Raw genomic sequence first — 15982 nt, 5'->3', positions numbered from 1 at the left:
TTCTATTCTATTCTATTCTAAGACATCTATCATCCCGATAACGATATAAATCACAAGAATTTAACATTTTCTGTAAATTCTGTGAATCTCAGGCAGATTGACTTGCATTGAAGTGTTTCCAGCTGGGCGTCATGTACCTGGAGTTGAGACTTTTAACCGATGCATGAAACGATACATTTTTAGACATAAGTTGTAACGGCCATTGTTTTCTTTGTGAGTATTTATTACACGGCGTGCTGCCGGGAAAAGCCTGCTCTAACGTTTGAGTCTAAGGTTTATTTTTTAGCACCCGATGGCTCTTTTTTGCTTCTCATCCATAAATGCTCTCCATACTCTTTCATGGGATTTAGTTTATTTTGAAAAGTCTCAACAGGATTTTGAGCTTTATTGTAAAAGGTATGCAAAACAAACAAGCAGACGGCGGAGCCACGCCATTTTTTTACCGTCTTGGTTGCTAACGACAACGTGTAAAAACAGGCACTTGTCCGTCCGTAGTGTGGTTATATTAAATATAAGACAAAGAGAGAACTTTAAGAAACTAATATAGCCACTACAGTGACCATCAAAATGATGAAAAACTAGAAAAATTTGCATTTCCTGCGAAAATGCTGTGTGGATGCCTTAACGCTGAAGATGTCTGCTGAAAAAAGCAGAAAAGGTTGAAAAAAAAAATGTTGCCCTGAGCAGGATTCGAACCTGGCCCTTCTGGTACTCAAGGTAGGCACATATCTCTCTGCGCCACAGTCTTTCTCACAAAGAAGAGGTGGAGAGACTGACAATTGTGCTGAAATGAGCAGAAGCTGCGGAGAATAGACTACTTGCACTAGGGCATGTGACGTATTTCCGTTTCCAAATAGTACCGCTTGTGCGTTTCCGGTACGTTTGCTTATCTATCGGTAGCTATGCTAATGTCGCTTCAGAATGAGTATAAAAAGGAAAGTATTTAAAACAGAACATTTTCAAAAACAGGAGAAGAAATACTCCGAGCATTGCTGTGTCCCACTTTGTTCAGGTTCAGCCAAATTTAACGGCATACTAAGTTTTCATGCCTTTCCGACCCATTCCGACTTGAGAAGACAATGGCTGGTAAATATACGCCGGGATCATTTCACGATTACCTCTCACACCAGGCTCTGCTGCAGACACTTTGCCAGTGATCAACTCATAGAGCCAACAACCCTCGATGGTCGAAGGCGGCTTATTAAAGGTGCTGTACCAACACTTTTTGAGTGGAATGGCTATAAAGTTGAACCACCGCGGCATAGTGTTTGGGAGAGAACGGAGCGACGCCCTGAACTAGTTCCTCCTGACGATCAAGAAGAGCACAGTCTTACAAGAGATCATGACTACTGCTCAGTCCCTGAGCCATCTGCATTGGACATATCTGCATCAGCTGCAGAAGACCTGTCCAAAGACGTGGAGACTCTGAGGAAGAAAATACAGGAGTTACGTGTCCAGCGAGAATTTGGGTTACAGCGTTTTGCTGACATCCGATTCTATACCAGGTACATCTAAGTTCTATTCAAGCTAACTGTTTAAAATATACCAAGGTCACCATCAGTTAAATTTCGAAAGTTTTTCCAGTCTTAATGAAAACAAAATAGAAATTTACTTTTTCTCTGCTGATTGTATGTTTTATGTAGATGCTTTAGTATTTAAACAATATCCTAATGCTACAGGTAAAATACAACACCAAATACTCTTAATCAGACTATTTTATACAGCATTCCATTAGCATATTTGTCACAGTTCACATTATTTTTATGTCAGTGTGTAATGTTAATTAATGATTGACATGATGTATGGCTCTCTCGTGAATAGATTTCCAAGCTATGATCATTTGATGGCATTCTGGGTTTTGATTGAGCCTTGCATCTATAAAATGATCCGGGTTTCAAGAGCCAAGTCAGCTGCCAATCGGAACGAAGAAGTGTTGACACCTGCACGCACATCAACAGTAGGTTATGGGTTTGTTGGTAGTTAGAACTAGAGGTGTAATGTTATTGTATTTATGTACAATAACATTACATTATGTACAGTAGCATACATACACAGGTGTATGTATGCTAGACTCAGTATCCTTTACATACATACACCTGTGCACTACAGCACCTCATTGTTTACCTCATGGTACAGTATGGTATGCCTAACCATTACAAAACATTTAGCCAAGAAAAGAATAATTTTACTAGTTCATAGCTTAAGGAGTAACATTTTCCCTTTTGTTTTCACCTTCCAGAGGCAGCTGCTACAGCCAATTGACGAGTTTTTTCTTTTCCTGGTTTTCCTGTCAGTTGGTTTGAAGGAGAGGGACCTGGCACACCGATTTAACATACACCAGTCCACAGTGAGCCGCATTATTGCAACATGGACAAATTTTCTTGCCACTGCACTGGGGTCTCAGTGCATCTGGCTTACACGTGAAGAAGTGCAAGCTTACCTCCCTGAGGAATTCAAAGATTTCTCAGACACCCAGATGATCCTTGACTGTACAGAGCTGAGGTGTCAGACACCATCCTCACCACTTCTCCAAAGTGAAATGTACTCTTCGTACAAATCCCACTGTACGATGAAAGCCCTGGTTGGCATAGCTCCACATGGTCCAGTGACATTCATCTCTAATCTGTATGCTGGTTCGGTTAGTGACAAGGAACTATTCAAACAATCAGGCATTGCTGAGAAGTTGACTGAAGACATGGCAGTGATGGTAGATAAGGGCTTCCTAATCACTGATTGTTGTAAATGCAAAGTGTACTGCCCACCTTTTCTATCTAAGCAGAAGCAGATGCCAGCATACCAGGTTAAGGAGACGCAGGCCATAGCCAGACTCAGGGTACATGTGGAGCGAGTCATTAGGAGGATCAAACAGAACAAACTTTTTGATAGCATCATTACCATGTCACATGTTTATAATATCAACCAACTGTTTGCAGTGGCATGTATGCTGTCAAATTACCAGAACACAGCATTAGTTAAAAAATGGGTTAAGTGAGACAAGATGGATTTTTCCCAAGACACCAGTGCCAGTACAAGTAACTTATGGAAAATGACCTGCAGCTGAGGCCACTACAGTTGAATTTCTTCCTTCTCAGCTGACAATACTTGATTACAGAACTGGTACTTGAGTGCCGATAGTTGAGTTTCAGTTATTGATAATTCAAATTCATTGCAAATGTTTAATGTTAATAATACTGTTTAATTATACTACTATTATTACTATTCAGATTCAACAAAACTATTTATCAAAATTATAAAGTAAATCACTAAATCGTTTTAAAACCATAAGTGACATTGAACTTTTGTAACATCAAAAATACCATTTGTCATTTTCTACAGTTCAGTTATTGTCTAAATGTATATCAGTATGCTAGGCATGGAGTTTTAAATACTTACCATGTAAATAAGTTCTGCACAAATTCAACGTTTTAATGTGTGTTTTTAAAAATTAAATTGATGCCATTGCTTAAATAACAGTTTATTGATGTCACATAAAAGTAACATGTAACAACAAAAGAATTCATGAAATATATTGAAAATAAAACATCAGTTATTTTGTTCCAGCCAGCCTGAAGGAGCTGTTTTTCTTTTTGCTGTTTTCACTGTTCATTTTTTCAAACACAGGTATCTTGGCATATATATGTAAAAAAAGAAATAGTCTGCCTTTTCTCTGATTGCATTGTGCACATCTATATCCATGTATATTCTTTGCACTAGGTAGTCCTCTTGTGCCCACACAACAAAGTCACACCACTGCATCCCACTGATGAGCAGTTGTCCTTGCACTTGCCAGTAATATGCGTGGCTCTTTTTTAGTTTAGGGGTACCACATTCCATCTGCACATATTTGCAGTCAATAAAGTTTTGTACATTGGGACATTTGAATTCGACGAAGCCAAACTGGGGGTATTCATTGGGGTCAAAAACAACACCATCAGGAGATGCAGCAAGCCAGGGGGCAATGGGGTGAATGACCAGACCACAGGGTGAGTAGTTAACATTCATTAGCCTACTATACTCTGCTGCTATTGCAGGCTCCATCTCAGTTCCTCTCCTCATGTCTGCTGTCTGCCTTGTTCCCTTCAATATACGCTCTGCTAGTGACTCGGCCGAGCTCTGGCCTCTGATGTGACACACCTCCCGAAACCTAGAGGCAGTCACTCTGGGCCTGCGGAGCTGATGCCACTCAGACGAAGAGCTTTGCTCACGTGTAGCTTCCTCTATTTTGTGAGCCATTTCCAGAGTTACAGACAAGCTTTTCAGATGCAGAAGCTCTTCTTCTGAGCACACAAACACACAATCTGATGGCAAGATGTCATACCCCTCCAGAGGCAAGTGCGGTGTTGGTGGTGCATCGCGGTGTAGTGTGATGTACCGGGTTGTCAAAACCGGCTGCTGATATGACAGAACACTGCCCTCCTGCACCAGCCCAAAGGCACTTTCCACAAGGGGCTTGTCAGGTCTCATGTTCATTGTGGTCACAAGTGGCCTGTCCTCAATATTAAATTTTGCATATGCCTCCGTTATTCTGAACAAGCAGGGATCTGGTAACGGACCCACCATGCCTCTGTAGAAGCCACTCCTAAAGAAAACATCAATGACAATAATGTAAGGGAGAAGGTTATTATACTGAACAACAACTAAACTAAAAACTAAAAGGTGTAAAACAGTGGTGCATAAGTTAGAGACTGGGATGTATATGTACATGACTGAGTTAGCTGTCTTCAGAAAGTGTAATGTTGTATGTAAATTAATACCTATTCTGACACATGTATGTATGAAAAAAATAGCAACATACATTTGTAACACATGAAACCAAATTTTACAAATGTAATTACCGTACTCCAGTCTGGGCCATCCTATTTGGTACTGGCTTAGTGAAGATCATGGAGTTGATGGGTCCTGGCCTCACACCCTAACAGAAGACACATTTACTATGGATGGTGTTGCTGTTCATATGTAAACATGGACTAATTCAAAAACTTTAACCTCATTTAAATTACCACTGTCCGTGGCTTGTGCCATTGCTGTTCAGATTCCGTGCAGCTATGCACAGGGGGGACAACCGGCACTCTGAGTTGTGAGTAGCGTGCTGTTTGGAAGAGCAATGCCACTGTGTGATTGCACATAACAGCGCCTGCCACACAGGAGCACTGGCTATGTGTCAGTATCACCGGCGATGAATCCAGAAGCTTAATCTAAGAAGAAAGAACGAAAATTAAAAATGTAACATCTTCATGGAAGAGCCGAACAGGAACATAGTTCAGTGTTATGGTTACGTACCCTCCTGAATGCTTAGTGTTTCCTTCTCTCCCTATTAAAACAACTTAACCATGCTTGATAACTGTAATAACTTAGATTGTGTATATTTGCAGTATTAACTTGTTGTCAAATGTTTCTGATCACCCAAACACACGTTGATTTAACTATCTGACTAGTCAAATTAGGAGTGATAAAGCAGGGAGACAAGGAAAACATTCAAGTTGATGGGCCTTTAGGAATGAACTTAACTAATGCTTAAATGAACTGAACCCCACAGAACGGGGATTAACAACTTTACACAGCTTCCCGCCTACACTTAGTCTGTGTGGTGCCTCACTCTTCCTCATCGACCTGTAGCACAGGGCTCTCACACCGACCTCCCCTGACAACCTGTCTTTATTGGACACTGAATAAAGATACAAGTACCATTAGCATTATTTCTGTATTACTCATTTCAGCATGTCTTAAACATATATATTTTACACTTAGCAAGAGTAGCATTAGGTAGTTAACTACCTCCATAGTTAGCCAACTACCTAACGCTAATATAACAGTGTCTAACAACAAAAGTGACATTAGTTAAGAAAACCTCAACTATAGTTTAGGACGACATAAAACACCGTTTAAGAAAACATGTAATGTAGAGAACTGACATCAAATGAAGGACATAGCGGAGTAACGTAGTGTTTGCATTTGACGTTAGCTAGCGTTTCTTTGTCGGTTAATTTACGTTTTCTTACCTTCGTAGTTGTGTATATATGATGCAGCATATAACTTAAATCCTTTATCTAATTTGCTGGCGGGAGTAGTCGTCACTCTGCAAATCCGATGAACATCGGTGATGTTCAATTTTGGGAGCTCTTGTAGGCATCGAGTGTAGAACGTCGCCATGGTTTAACCGCACCGGAAGCACTGGAGCAGGACTACATAGAACGCGGAAGTGTTAGTGCAAGTAGTCCATTGGGCTGATAAGAGGTGGAAAGGCTGAAAATTTTACAGAAGAGGTGAATAAGTAGAATTTCTGCTGAAAAGAGTTCAATCAGCAGAATTTCTACTGAAAAGAGTTGAATAAGCAGAATTCTCCTGAAAAGAGGTTTTTGCTGAAAATAGCAGAAAAAACTGAAAAACTTTTCTGAAAAGAGTTCAATCAGAAGAATTTGTGCTGAAAAGAGTTCAATGAGCAAAATTCTGCTGAAAAGAGGTTTTTACTAAAAACAGCTGAAAAGCTGGTATTTGTGCTGAAAAGTGGTGAAAAAACTGAAAAGTTTGCTGAAAAGGGCTGAAAAAGCTTAAATTTGTGTTGAAAAGAGTTAAAAAAGTTTAACTGTTGATTGAAAGAAATGTTGCCATAAGCGGGATTTGAACCCGGGCCTCCAAGTCTGAGAACTGACGCTCATCTCACTGAGCTAAAACACAGGTCAGCCCGGCAAGGAAAATCAGTGAGGCCACTGATGATATGGCAGAAATGGGCAAAAAATATTGCAAAAAAAATTCAATATCTCAAAAAGTATAGAAGTTATGAACACCAAAAGTCATAGCCGGCATTAGCAGAAAGAGCAGAATTTTTTAAAGTTTGAACGGTGAAAATCGGATGAAAACTGTGGGAGTAGTTAAGTGCCAAAAAGTGTACGGAAGCAACTGGAATATAGTGGAATAAAGAATAAAGAGAAACAGGATCTCAATAGTGTTTGTGTGGATGCCCTTGAGGGCATCCACACAAATATTGACGTAAACAGTTTCTTTTGCGACACCACGAAACAAACGATAGCGTAAAATGAAACGATGGACGTTTTTATATCGTCAGCTGATATATATCGTTATATCGAACAGCCCTAATCAACCGCATCGTTAAGTCAAATAAAACTAGGACCACTGAGCGCCCTGAATCAGCAGTTAAAAGGAGGTCATTAAAAACTCTTAATAGCGCTGTCTCGGTACTGTGGCGTGGTTTAAACCCAGATTGGAATTTCTCGCTGATTCCATTAGTCTCTAACAAGGTCAGCAATTTATGAAGGACTATTTTTTCCGAGATTTTCCAATAATGGCGGTTGAGGCTGTGATGCTGTGTTCTTTGACCAGGAGAGATCTTCTGAGATGTGCACACACAGGAACTTGGTGCTGCTTACCCTCTCCACAGCAGCACTGTTGATGGTTAGTGGGGTGTGCAGGGTGTGAGTTCTCCTGAGGTCTGTGGTGATCTCCGTAGTCTTCTCCACATTCAGGGAAAGGTTGTTGTTGCTGCACCACTCAGCCAGATGGTTAACTTCACTCCTCTATGTCTCATCGTTGTTGCTGATGTGACACAGCTGTGTCTGAGGCCAACTTGATGTAGCTGTGTGATGGTGTGCAGTTGAGAAGGGGGCTCAACATACATCGTTGGGAGCCCACGTATTCAGTGTTCTTGAGCTAAAGGTGTTGTTGCCGACCCGTACTATCTGCTGTCTTCCTGTCAGGAAATCCAGCAGCCAGTTGCACAGCGAGGTGCTGAGCCCCACCAGATCCAGTTTGTTAATGAGTTGCTGGGGAATGATTGTGTTGAATGCTGAAGTCAATGAACAGCACTCTAACATATGAGTCAGATGTGTGAGGGCTGATTGAAGGCAGTTAAAATTACATCATTGATTTGGCGGTTTGACCCGTATGGACCGGCAGGAATGATTTCCTGTGCCGTTCAGTGGTGCATTTGGGTAAGTTCAGTCTCTCACTGAACACCCTCCTGTGACAGGCCAGGATGTCATAGTGTGGGCGGGAGGTATTGTCCACCATTGTGCTCGCCTTGGACATCATAAGGGAGTCCAGCTCCATCCCCACAACATTGCTGGCTTTCCAGATCAGTTTATCGCGTTTGTTGTGACCATTGGCACCCTCGTCTCCTGGACTGGGGCAGGATGTCTCAGGATGGGCGACGCGGAACACCCACTTCACCTCCAATAACGGGCAGTCCTGGCGGATGTGCACTAGTCGCCCACATCTCCAGCACTCTTGCTCTGATGCTTGTGCTGCTCCGATGAGCTGAGCACAACTTCCATAGCCCTCATGACCTGCAGAGAAACAACAGAGGAGAAGGGGTTAGAGAAGGGGTTAGTATCCATTTCCAGTGGGAGGAAATGGCTAGAGCTCCATAACCACTGGCCGGGCTGGTGATGCCACCGGGTGCCTCTTCCTTTGGGCCAGGACTGGTCAGTTGGTCGCTGCTTGCCCCAGCTGCTCCCATGGTGGTTCCACCCAAGCTGCTTGAGGCTCGCCAGCCAGTGACAGTGAACTCACTCCACTGTTCTGACCGAGACAAACTGCTCCTGGACGACAGTGTCGAGCAGCTGAGGTTTACTTAGGGCTGCAGCTTCCTGGCCGTGGCTTCATGCAGTCGCCTCACTTAAGCGAAGGGCTGTCTGCAACCCTATCAAACTGTTCCGGAACCAGCACCAATGGTCTATCCAGTCTAGGATGGTCCATCTAATTTAGGAAGGGTGCCCTTGCTGTTGCGTGGAGGCTCATAACTGCCACCTGGGCCTCCTCCAGTCAGCAAGGAGCCAGAACAAGTGATGAGGTTTTCCAATACTTCTGTCTGCTGCTTGCTCCAGGCATGTACCTTCTCCAACTGCTTCAAATGCACAGCTGCCATCTCAGACACCATCTGGGCCAGTGCCCCCATCAGCTACACAGGTTGGGGCTCTGTCATGCCAGCCTGGGTTTCAACACCACTGTAAAAAGAACCTGGCACGACCCATACATGGCTTCTTCCAAAACCTTTTTGCAATTTTCAGTGTCTCTCTGGCAGCTTGATTCCCATTGCACTCCTGTTAGCTGCCTCGATCAGCTGCTTTCTTAGACAGACACCAAGATCCCAACATGAGCTGAAGATGTTCATTTGGACTGAGCAGCACGGGCAGGATAAGCAAAGAGGACATCAGAGGGACAGCTCAAAGTTAAAGAGGTTGAGATGGTTTGGAGATGTGCAGAGGAAGGATACTGAATGGTGGACAAAGGATGATGAAGATGGACCTGAAGGGCAGGAGGGGAAGACCTCAGAGGAGGTTCATGGATGTAGTGAAGGAGGACATACAGAGGGATGGCCACTAAAGGATGCAGCGAAAGAGAAGAAGAAGAGCCCATGCGATAATATCCAACTTCAATGCAATATTTTTCTCACACGTCACACAAAAGGGCTAAGGAGAAGATCAGAGTAACAGAGTCAGTGTGTAAGAATCATTCACCGCAGGTTGGCCTCTTCTCTCTGATGGGTAATTGAGAGATGGAGATAAGACTGAGGAGTATTACATAGTTCCTTAGGGATGAATCCACTTGGGGGCCTGGCTTTATCCTTGCATTTACACATTCAGCACACTATTCATGCTGCTCCTTAACATTAACAGTCCTCTCATTGCAGACTAAAGCTCCTTTTATCCCTTTATCTTATATTGGAATTGGTTGTCTTGCGTTAAACAGTGCCAGAGTGTATCAGAATAAAGCTCATGTCTTAGTGTTAATTGATGTCAGTTATGAAAGTGCTCCACAGTGACTTTATGATAAAGTTGTCTTTTCCCAGCAACATGGAGAAGAAGGATGAAGAGCTTTAGCTGCAGAGGGGTTTTGTAAAGTGATGAAAGTGTGCCACATTAAGAATCAACACCATCCCCGCTAGAAGAATGACTTTAATGCAGATTCAGAATTGCTTTACCCTAAAACCGAGGCTCTGGCTCGAAGAGGAGAACTGCCACAAAAACAATATTTTATCCAACAAAGGAAAAGCTATTCTAAAAGCAAGAAGGAAGAACTTCATCATTATGAAGCACACGTCATTAGCACAATGTAGAGGCTATAGAACGGAGATAGATAGCTTAACTAAAAGCCTCACTTTAACTCTGTAATTCTCTCTGCTACAAGGTACAAAAGTGTCTTAAGCAAATGGCAGCTCAATTATACAAATAAAACAAGACGAGGATAGTGCTTTGCCCTCTGAAAAACTACTAATCACTGCGCCTGGCAAAAGAAAAAGACAGGCTTGTCAGAGGAAGCAGCAAGGAACTCAACCAAAAGTAAAATAAGATCAAATGAAATATAAATCCATGGAGGGCTGAGAGGGTGAAAATATGACATGCTGTTATTTTGAATTAAGCCTATTTGGTTCCTTTCTCAGCTCAATCTCATAGTAAAATTTAGAACAGCTACACTTGTGAACAGTGAAAATTATAGCACAATCCTATTTCCAAAACAGTTGGAAAATGTAAATAAAAGATTTCCCAATCTCATAAACCCACATCTTAATCAGAGGGCTTGATAGAACTAGAATCCCTAGAATAACTAGCACAATTTTTGAGTGGGTTGGAGGTGGGAGAATATGTCTGTGAAGGTTCTCAGTCAGGTGGGAGAAGCACTCAAACTACTTTGGTGTTTCAGCCCTTATGTGACAATATGATTCTTCATTTAGACTGACATGAACTACCACTTGCCACCAATACGAGACATCATCACTTGTGTAACCCCGATTCATTGGGTGTTTCGGCCGCAAACAACCATCTGCTATCTATGAAGGGAAAATGTACCATAGCAACATCCCAAAAAAGAAAAACAGGAACGAGGAAATGACAACAGGCAGTATGGTGGTTCATGCAGTGAGGACACCCCCACTCTCGTCACAGGCACCTGACTCACCAGAGCCCAAACACCAACACCTATGGTGGTGAGAGAATGACCCATGAACTCAGAGACCCTAAACAGCCGCAACAATGAAGGTCAAGATCAAGCCACAGTGCACCAGCATGTAGAATCACAAAATGTACAGGAAGGTCTCTACCAGAGCCCACAGCTCATCAACCAAGGTCTAACAGAAAATAGATGGCTCATCCCAGACCCACCATAGCAACATAAAGACTGGAAGGAGCCTGCAGGAGCCGATGTACTGCAAAAAGACCCACAGAGGACACCTGCCAGCACAACCAGGGCGCTGAAGCACAACCCCAGTTGCATGGGCCCACCCAGCCACCCAGCCACCCACCCCCACCACTCCTGCCATCCCCCGATAGAGCAGAAGGTGCCCACCCCAGACAGCCGGATGCAGGGACCAGGCATTGGGCCTGCCAGGAGGACCCCAGCACAAGGCAGAGATAAAGGGAAGAGAAAGGACAGGAGGGGGGGAGTAGGCGGGATCCGCCAATCTCCTGCCTCATCACCTCCAAACGCCAGATTGAATTGAAATTGAAACATCTTTTACATGTGTTAGTGGTTGTAAAGGGCTGTGGGTTGGACATTTGTCTTAACTGTGTTCTTTAGTTGTTGTTGTTAAACAGATGACTGGCTGATAGAACCTTACAGAGGTTTTATTTTGAGTTTGTGATTTCAAGGGTTTTCACCAGGCCGTTAAGGTGCAGAAGATCAAAGGGTTTTTGAGGCAGTTATGGCGTATAACTGAAGCGGTAATAAAGGGGAAGTCTGAAAGTTTCATTCCATCGATTGTGTGCTTCATTCTGGTGAATCCATCTTATGATGTATTTTATTCGGTTAGCTAAATAGTAACACAGTCTAAGGACTGAAAACATTTTGATGCAATCATTAAGGAAAAATTATTAATTTGGAGTAAGTGAGTGATAATTTGGGGGAGGTAATTATACCTAGCTTTTGATAGCTCAAAAGTTCAAATCTTGGTCTGCAGGAATCACTGAGTTCTTCATTATTGGAAGTATTATTAGTAATTCATTTTGACCAATCTGATGTTCGTGAAAAATTTGTAATGAGATGAAATATGTCCTTTACTGAATTTGTTGGTTCTTGTAAATACAGTAATATATCATCAGCATATAAATGAATTTTGTGTTCTAATATAGAGGTTTGATTACCTTTGATATTTTTGTGGAATGGCAAGTGGTTCTAAGAAAACTGCGAATTATTAGGGTGAGAGTGGGGATCCTTGTCTTGTCCCTCTCTCCACGCTTAAACATTGAGAGATGATCCCATTAGTGGTGACCTTGGCCTGTGATGGGGTATAGAGAGTGGTTATCTAATAATTAATAATGCTGGGCACCCTTTAATATAGGTGACAGAGATCCTCTGGATTGTTCTGGGAATATGATTCACTTGGGTATGAAACTTGCAGACTGTTGTTTTAGTTGAAGGAATTAGGTTTATTATAGGTCGTGTTCAAATTTACCTGCTCTGCCTCGGGGTGTCTAGAGGCAAGAATCAAGCGCACCATGTGCTGAGCATGCAGAGTGGATATACCTAAAGGAGCTGCTGCAGCTGTAACTGAGTTAGTGTGATTGAGTTGTGCCGTAATGAATCAGTAAGTGTTATTCCCTTGGCAAGTTAATTGGCATGATGCTGGTTGTAACTGTTCGTGCATGTTAAAATTATGTGTCTCAGTACATTGATACTATGTTGGTAAGATTATTTAGCACTGAGATAACAGCAGTGGCCATAATCTATTCAATAATTACATCCAGTTGTATCAGGAATTAAGTTAAAGGACTTTTTTGCTGTTTAGTTTAACTGTTGCTAGCTTTGCCATATTCGTGCCTTACTATTAGCAACTTGTATGACGTGCTATGAAGCAAATTTATGGTCTACAGTGACCCCTTATGAACACTGGGAGACATCGCTGGTGTCAGATAAATGACGTTATTGTGATTGTGATTACACTTTGATGTAAACAATTCTTCCGTGGGACTTTATTAAAGACAATCAACCCAACATGTTTCTGACTTGTATATCTAGTGTTCCAATATGTCCTCTGCAGGTCGTTTGTGTCACGGTCCTGGGTCGGTGAGCCAGTGCTTTGAGTTTCTTGTGTCTCTGAGTTTTTGTATTATGCTCTTAGTTCTTTGTTGTTATTCTATAGTCTATTGTCTTAGTTTGGCCTTCTTGTATCCTGTTTAGTTCTCTGAGTAGTTAGTAGCTGCCCTCTGTGTCTGTTTGTTGTTGTTCTCTGATTTTCTTAGTTCCTGTCTCCCCTAGTCTAGTTTGCATCTGTGCTACTTCCTGTTTTACTTTGAAGGTCTGTGTCTCATGTGAGTGTATCCTACTTTGCTCACTTGTCTCGTCAGTTCTGATTTCTCCAGCTGTGCTCCCCTTCTGTGTCTCATTCCCCTCGTTACTTCCCAGTGTATTTGAGCCCTGTGTTTCTCTGTGTCAGTGTTGTGATCGCCGTCATGCTGTGTGTTTCTCCCTGTGTGTGTTTTATTAGATTCTTCTCAGTTTAGGATTTGTAGACGTTCTTTGTTTAGCAATTAAAGCTGCAATTTGGAGTTCAATCCCGTTTCTAGTGAGTTTGCGTTTGGGTCCAATTCCTGCCTGCACACAGCCGAAACATGACAGTTTGGTTACCATCTGTCCTTAGCTGACTTGAGCTGGTAGTACTTTCTACAATCTAGGTTGTGGATTGACTCAGGAGCTACATTTCCTCCTTTGCCAGAAAAATCCTGTGGCTGGCACCCTGAAAATCTATTTATTTTTTTAAAGGGTAGAAATAAGGTTTTTGCTACTATCATCTAATGGGTCTCAGGGCTGTCAGTTTCTCTTTACAGTAACATTAGTAGCAGCTGTTATTCCAAATTATAAAGTACTCTTTAAAATACACAATCTGGAAATCCCATTTTATGCAGCATGCCTGCCTGTGTCGATTATGGTGCATTTATGCATGACTATGGATAAGTACTTTGGGCAGGCTTGTTGGCACAGTGAGTGAGCACAGATGAATGAATCCCAGAAAGACTGTGCTGTGCTGTGTGGAGTAATGAAGGCTCCACGTCGCCTGTTTGCTTGGGCCTGCCTGAATCTCTGAGCCTCAACGCCAAAAGATTCCTGAGTTGATTTGACTTTTAAGCTGAGGAGTTGCTTTGGGGTGTTAAAGGGTATCAGCACAAAGTGTTAAAAAGTGAAGCAAGATAGAGACCTGTTAGCTCCGCTGTTGTAGTTTTCCACTTTTTTATTTTGGTTATGATACATAAATAGTGTCAAGATATATGACATGTGTCTTCACATTACTGAAAGAGCCACATTTCTGATTAGTCAGTGTCAGCATGAAAGGCTTCCATCTGGGACTGCAGCGAATGCTGAAGCATCTTTCAGCTTGAATTATTCTATAACAACCAACACTTGTTTCCAAAACAAGACGATGCATAATATAGCAAGTTTGGTGATAAAAGTCTGAGTGAACCTCACATTCACACAGATGGGATGGCAGATGGGCAAATGAACAGCTGTGTGTTGTATGGGACATCACCTCCCATCTCTAGCAGTTTGCCTCCTTGAAACATTCATTCACAGCACCTGCTGTAAAACTGATCTAGGCACATGTTACTGACTATAAATCACTGGATCTCTAACTTCACTTTAAACCACACGTGTATCTTCCTTAGCTGTAAAAAGTCCGTATTTGCAACGTTTTTTTGAGATTTTAAAGTGCGATATCAGGGACGAGTCAAAGAAAGAAATTAGGTAAATATGAATCTTAAATACATAAGGAAACAGTAACACTATATTATCTAAGTTGAATGAAGAATAATAAGTACACTCTGACTGGTTGTCCTATGCTTACTACACCTTACACCTACAAAAGGACTGTTGGACTATGGAGACCCATTTGGTCTCAATGGTTTTTGGTCTTTGAGGCTTTGGTGACTTTTTGGCATTTTCCACCTCAACAGTTGGTGAAACCGCTCGGTGATTTTCCATGGTCTCCATGCTGTGGTTCCTAAATGCTTCCAGGGGGGTTAGGACTCATTATTTACATGCTTGGCTGGATGCTTGACTCAAAACACCTGGATTTAAAGTTTAAGAGATCTATTCCAATATAGCATAGCACAACTAATCTCCTGCGACGATCTCTGTATAAATTTTACATGATTTAAGGAAAGCCTCATATCATGATGATATTTCTGTAGCAACACCATGTGTTAATGTGAACACACGAGACAAACCCAGAGATGTCTGACATTGACAACTGTGTGTCCACCTCTGATAAAGGTTCAGTAAAAAGGGAGCTACTTCAACAAAGCAGTGATCTGTACAATATGTGAGAAAAGTCTTTCTGGTAAATCTGGAAACAGCAAACTTTCATCAATGGAGTGCAGGGAGAGAGAGGACCCAAAAGTAGACACCCTCAGCAGACTGGGCTGGACTCTGAGTGAGCCTTTACTAGCTGATGAATGCCTTAAAAGGAAACCGAAAGCAACTGGAATAACAGCCAGGAAGCATAGGAACTTAGAAAAATGAAGGGAGGATAAGCTGAAGTTTGAGCAAGAGACAAAGAGAGTCTGGGACAATAAATATGACTGAAGTGGAACGGTAACACACACAAGATTAGACTAAATACAGCGATGGAAGAAAAAACTGGGACAGGAGCTAAACTAAGCAGGGACAAAACTAACACACATTTTTCAGTTTTATTGTGCAGCTCCTGATGAGTTGCAAGGTTACTTTAGAAGTTGTTAAACTGAAGTGTTACACAGTTACGTTTGTACTTCTCCATCCATCCATCCATTTTCTTCCACTTAACCCTCGGATAAGCTAAAGAAATGGATGGAAAGATTCCCAGACCAACCGAGACATACAACCTCTCCAGTGTTTCCTTGGTCTGCCCCGGGGCCTCCTTCCAAACAGTGTCCAGGGAAATCATTACTTTCTGCTCACATTTGGCTTGTGCTGTGGCACTATATTGCTGCAAATTAGGCAGAGTGCCATCAGTGACAATAGCTTATTTGAAAAGGACACAATAACATTTTCCTTGAAA

General features: G+C 42.1%; 3 protein-coding genes across 4 annotated transcripts in view; 2 read left to right on the top strand and 1 right to left on the bottom strand.

Moving 5' to 3' along the window:
- The window catches only part of plppr5b (phospholipid phosphatase related 5b), a 126937-nt gene that overhangs the window by 44259 nt on the left and 66696 nt on the right, over nucleotides 1-15982 (top strand). The window lies entirely within an intron of this gene.
- Nucleotides 646-3434, top strand: LOC146661530 (uncharacterized). The gene is made up of 3 exons (XM_085418018.1): nucleotides 646-1505; nucleotides 1822-1957; nucleotides 2240-3434. Exons 1-3 carry the CDS (start codon nucleotides 922-924, stop codon nucleotides 2990-2992), a joined length of 1473 nt encoding a protein of 490 aa, XP_085274144.1. The 5' UTR covers nucleotides 646-921; the 3' UTR covers nucleotides 2993-3434.
- LOC146661529 (uncharacterized) lies at nucleotides 3582-6150 on the bottom strand. Its single transcript, XM_085417727.1, has 5 exons — nucleotides 6000-6150; nucleotides 5574-5665; nucleotides 5001-5195; nucleotides 4836-4912; nucleotides 3582-4579 (listed from the first exon to the last, which is right to left on the bottom strand). The coding sequence occupies exons 1-5, from the start codon at nucleotides 6148-6150 to the stop codon at nucleotides 3604-3606; spliced, it is 1491 nt and encodes a 496-aa protein (XP_085273853.1). The 3' UTR covers nucleotides 3582-3603.

Source organism: Rhamphochromis longiceps, linkage group LG9 (assembly GCF_057381845.1).
Source record: "Rhamphochromis longiceps isolate RC_006_pf linkage group LG9, R_longiceps_female_GT1.1, whole genome shotgun sequence".
NCBI lineage: Eukaryota > Metazoa > Chordata > Actinopteri > Cichliformes > Cichlidae > Rhamphochromis > Rhamphochromis longiceps.
The sequence above is the reverse complement of the archived record's forward strand: the minus strand, read 5'-3'. Positions and strand labels throughout refer to the sequence as shown.

Bases quoted from the DNA above. Each gene is read 5' to 3' on its own strand.
- LOC146661530 (XM_085418018.1), top strand. From the start codon at position 922: ATGAGTATAAAAAGGAAAGTATTTAAAACAGAACATTTTCAAAAACAG. The intron at 1,506-1,821 runs GTACATCTAAGT...TCTCGTGAATAG, and splicing joins GACATCCGATTCTATACCAG to ATTTCCAAGCTATGATCATT. The intron at 1,958-2,239 runs GTAGGTTATGGG...TTCACCTTCCAG, and splicing joins CACCTGCACGCACATCAACA to AGGCAGCTGCTACAGCCAAT.
- LOC146661529 (XM_085417727.1), bottom strand. From the start codon at position 6,150: ATGGCGACGTTCTACACTCGATGCCTACAAGAGCTCCCAAAATTGAAC. The intron at 5,666-5,999 runs GTAAGAAAACGT...ATCTTTATTCAG, and splicing joins ATATATACACAACTACGAAG to TGTCCAATAAAGACAGGTTG. The intron at 4,580-4,835 runs GTAATTACATTT...TGTTTTCTTTAG, and splicing joins ATGGCCCAGACTGGAGTACG to GAGTGGCTTCTACAGAGGCA.